This window comes from Coptis chinensis, chromosome 8 (assembly GCF_015680905.1).
Source record: "Coptis chinensis isolate HL-2020 chromosome 8, ASM1568090v1, whole genome shotgun sequence".
NCBI classification, from domain to species: Eukaryota; Viridiplantae; Streptophyta; class Magnoliopsida; order Ranunculales; family Ranunculaceae; genus Coptis; species Coptis chinensis.
In genome coordinates, this window is record NC_141463.1 from 27,318,060 (window position 1) to 27,322,289 (window position 4,230).

Consider the following 4,230-nt stretch of genomic DNA (forward strand, 5'->3'; position numbering starts at 1 on the left):
TTTCTTTCCTCAAGACTGGTCGCTTTCACAACAATTGTAATGCCAGTTGTATTTGTTGTCAATATCTGATATTTTTGCTTTAAATTTGTACCTTTTCCCCTATACATTGATAATTTTAAATTTTGTTAAACAGTCAAACAATAATTGAAAAGAATAATTACACATGAACTTGGATAAAGGCAGGAAGTTACCACTGATGAAGTACTTAGTAGCAATGTGTCAATTTCTTCTAAATTTTTCACTTGAATTGCCTCTGTTGCATAGGTAGATGGCCTTTTTCTGGAAATTGGCAACTCTGCCCGTGGATTGTTTGAACTGCATTTTACATGAGAGATATGTCATAAACTTTAAAGTATGTACATGATTTTTTCCTGTGAAATAAGTAATTGTTACCTATTTTTAAAAGTATGAGCATCATCTGTTTCCAGGTTTATATACACCTTTGTGGCCGGTGTTGCTTGGAGTACATATTTACCTTAAGCCCAATAACTTTGTACATTAGCACATATCACTCAAATTTATTGAATGTACATATTTAGATAGATGTACCTGAGAACAATCTGACTGTTGTTGAAGTCACAGTTATAATATCTCTTGGGCCATTTTTGTTAGGACTTGTGGTATTTGTTTAATCCGATCTCCCCCAAAAAGTAATTTCCAAGCATTCCATTCTAACAACAAATAAGGAAATAGAGTTAAAAATATACCATTGGTGATTAGTTGGTTTATTAAATAGTAAAGTATCATTAATAAGAAAAAGCATACCTCTCATTATCAATGTAGATTGATTTTTATCCGCTTGTCCCATTCTTGTGTGAACATTTTTTGCAATTCACCGATGTTGTTGTAGAAACCAATGACATCTGAATAAGATAAACTTTATTAGTAAGCCTATGAAAATTTTACCAATAAACGAACTAATGTACTTTGAAAAAAAAATGTTAGAATTACCAAGAAGAAATTAGGCCTTGCTTATCACGTGGGGCTAATTTCTTGAAATCGACAAAGCTGAATAGTTGTCGTGGAATTGATGTTTCATCTGAAATATTCCTCATGGTTGTATACTTCTCAAATGTTATCTTGTTTTTATTGTTCACGGGACAGTAAGACCTAACGTTTTTAATGTTGAATTTTTCCAAATGTACCAATCAACCATCTTGAACTTTTTCCTTAAACGTGGATAGATTTCCATAGGTATAGACGCATTGATTTGGTCACCCCAATATGAATGAAAAAAATAATGGATATAAATCTTAAAGTGATAAAAGAGATATTGAATAAGTGTGGTACTTACTTTTTCGTCGATGAGGATCATATCCTTACTTAACAATGTCTCATTTCCAACCGGATAGTGGTCCCAAAATTCTATCAATTCTTACTCGAGCTTCAAATTCCTAACCGACTTGGTGACTTGCTTTATCAAATTGTAATGAGTTGTCATGTCTAAATGCTGCAAGTAGATCGACCGAGAACAGATAAGTAGGAGATTATCTTTTCAAATTTAATATAATTAACTAAAAAATAAATATAAAATGAAAACAAAGGTATGTCCAATGAAGTAGTAAACTGTAGTGAATTCAAACACTTGGCATATATATATATATATATATAGAAAATGGGTTCGTATATTCCAATAAAGAACAAAAGAGAATTTAAAAAAAAATGGCGAATGTGAATAATGTCTCCATAGTAGCTGTTGGTCTTCTACACTGCAATAGAATAAAAAAATTAATTAGTTAATAAGTAATTCGCTTTATACGAAGTTAAAAAATGAAAATTTGAGATTGAACTAATATTTTTTTTACCTCATTGTAAATTGTTGAATGCTTCTTTGTAGACAATGTTCTGAGTGTATCCTTCTGGTTCTTCACCATTTTTCTTGATTAGGAATTTCAGTCCTGATCGTGTAGTTGTTCGTGATACTGCAACATATAGTTGTCCATGACTGAAAACTGGCTTAGGCAAGTATACCCCCACATGCTTCAATGTTTGTCCTTGACTTTTATTTATTGTCATTGCGAAACAAATCTTTATTGAAACTCAGATCTCTTCAAACTAAAAGGCCAGTTCGTGCACTTATAAGTTGTCTCTATCCTTGGTATATCAGTTTCCCCGCCAATGTTGCTCCCTGTTATAATTTTTGCTCTAATGACCTTTGGAGCTAGTTTGATAACAATAAGTCTCGTTCCATTACAAAGACCAAGGCTCTGGTTTATGTTTCTAATGAGCATGATTGGCGTGCCAAGTTTTAACTCCAACTTGTGGTTTGGAAGACCAGATCCTTTAATTGTGTTAAGAAATTCAACTGGGTATACTGCATACTGTTCTTCAATATTTTCAGATATTGAGCTTATTGAATCGGCGCTGAAGTACTCACGCATTTGTCCTTCGAAAGAAGACAGGATGTGGGAGTTGATATCATCTACAGACTCGTTTGTAGGTGACAGAATGCATCTATCTCTGAAGTAGTTGTCATCCATGTATTTTGATGGTAAATCTTTGTAAATACTTGACATGATATCACTTATGTTGTCATAGCCAGGGGGAATAAGAAGATCATTAGGAATTTGGATCCAATTTTTTTCTTTACCTTCGAATATGGAAATGGCAGGTAAGTTTCCTTCTCCGAGGTCTAATACCCACTTGCTGAAATCTGACGCCAATGAAGAATCCACATTCTCTAAGCGCATGTTTCTAGTTAGCTTGAAGACTTTGCAATGGTGCCAAATATGTGATCTGTTTATCGATGAAGAAATTATTAATTCCCTTGTACCTCTTGGAATGACAAGTAAAATCTGCACGAAATCTCCCCTAGCAGAATAATTTTACCTCCAAAGATCTTGTTTTCATTTTCTTTGCCCATTAGATCTTTTAGCGTCCTGTCTACTGCCTCAAAATCATGCCTGTGGGTCATAGGAGCTTCGTCCCATACTATAAGATCAGCTCGTTGAATAAGTCTGGCCAGCATGGTGTTTTGACTTATATTGCAGGTTGAGTACTCATCAATTTCTATTGGGATTTTAAATCTTGAATCTTGCTGTCTTTCCACTGGAAAAGTAGAGCCGCTTATTCTGAAGAAAGCAAATCGCAATGGCTATTTTCCCTTGTGACCGCAGTTGGGTCAGTATGGTATTGTAGAGGAATGTCTTGCCAGTTCCTCCTCCTCCATAGACAAAATAAACCCCACCTGAGTTTGTATTGACTGCATTTATAATTTCATCATATATAGTCCTCTGGTCATGATTCAGGCAGTTTTGCATTTCATGAAATTGTTGGTGCATTTCATTGTGACTATATTGTTGTTCTTCCGTGATGAGTCTATCTGGGTCTCTAGGTTCTGACCTCATATCTTTGAACGGTATCTTAAAATCCTTCAGTTGACGGTTTACTTGTTTAAGTAATCTGTCAATCTCAGTCAGCGCATGGTTTCTAAGCTCTTCAGGTGTTAAAATCAGATCACCGTCATTTGCTCGAGTTCTTTCTTTGTCCAGTATGTCGTCTGTAAACAACTCCCAATGTTTGTTCCATAGAACCAAAGGTTCACTCACCTCACAGAAAACTAATAGTGTTGCAAATAACTGCCTTAAGGAAGCACTACCAGCCCATTGACTTGCTTCAACGATTGCATCGTTCCATTCGTCGTCATTTTGCAACAGTCCAAGTGCAACACATGTTGATTTGAAATCCTCATACACTTTACCGTTGACAGTTTTGAGATCTTTATATGAGGTTGCACCTTTTTGAACATTTAATACCATTCGCAAATAAAACCGTTCACCGACGTCCGGATGTGCATAAAAGATCCTTCCGATTTTTTACTCCTTTCGTCTTAATTGCCAACATTTAAAAGAATCAACCCAAACAAATTTTAATGGGAAATCAACATACCTCGGTGTCTACCATCTTCATGTAATTGGTTATAGCGCATCCACTCAGAATTTGGTTTTCTTTGCACTTTCACGGGTGATGACTTCATTTGTGTTGTCATCGTCATGATAGAACACCGTATGTTAAGCCTTCAAGATGGAATGGTAGTCTCTCAACAGGTGGGTATCGATATTGGATATCGTATCCAAATAATCTCCAGCAAGCTTCATGTGCAGATACATACCGACAGTCTAAGAATCTTTGAATTTCATCAACTTGTATTATTGTTTCTTCGGTTTCTGTGTTTTCGATAGTGGTATCAGTCTCAACAACAACAGTGGATCTATCTTGACCTTTGCTCAA

General features: G+C 35.3%; 2 protein-coding genes across 2 annotated transcripts; both read right to left on the reverse strand.

The window, feature by feature from the left end:
* Positions 1 to 2,030: 2,030 nt before the first annotated feature.
* Positions 2,031 to 2,690, reverse strand: LOC147480858 (uncharacterized). The gene has a single exon (XM_086578763.1). It carries the CDS (start codon positions 2,688 to 2,690, stop codon positions 2,031 to 2,033), a length of 660 nt encoding a protein of 219 aa, XP_086434889.1.
* A 330-nt stretch (positions 2,691 to 3,020) lies between these two features.
* LOC147480859 (uncharacterized) lies at positions 3,021 to 3,758 on the reverse strand. Its single transcript, XM_086578764.1, has one exon. The coding sequence runs from the start codon at positions 3,756 to 3,758 to the stop codon at positions 3,021 to 3,023; it is 738 nt and encodes a 245-aa protein (XP_086434890.1).
* Positions 3,759 to 4,230: the final 472 nt, after the last annotated feature.

What these genes read in the sequence shown, in the direction of transcription:
- LOC147480858 (XM_086578763.1), bottom strand. Translation starts at nt 2,690, where the DNA reads ATGCGCTTAGAGAATGTGGATTCTTCATTGGCGTCAGATTTCAGCAAG.
- LOC147480859 (XM_086578764.1), bottom strand. Translation starts at nt 3,758, where the DNA reads ATGGTATTAAATGTTCAAAAAGGTGCAACCTCATATAAAGATCTCAAA.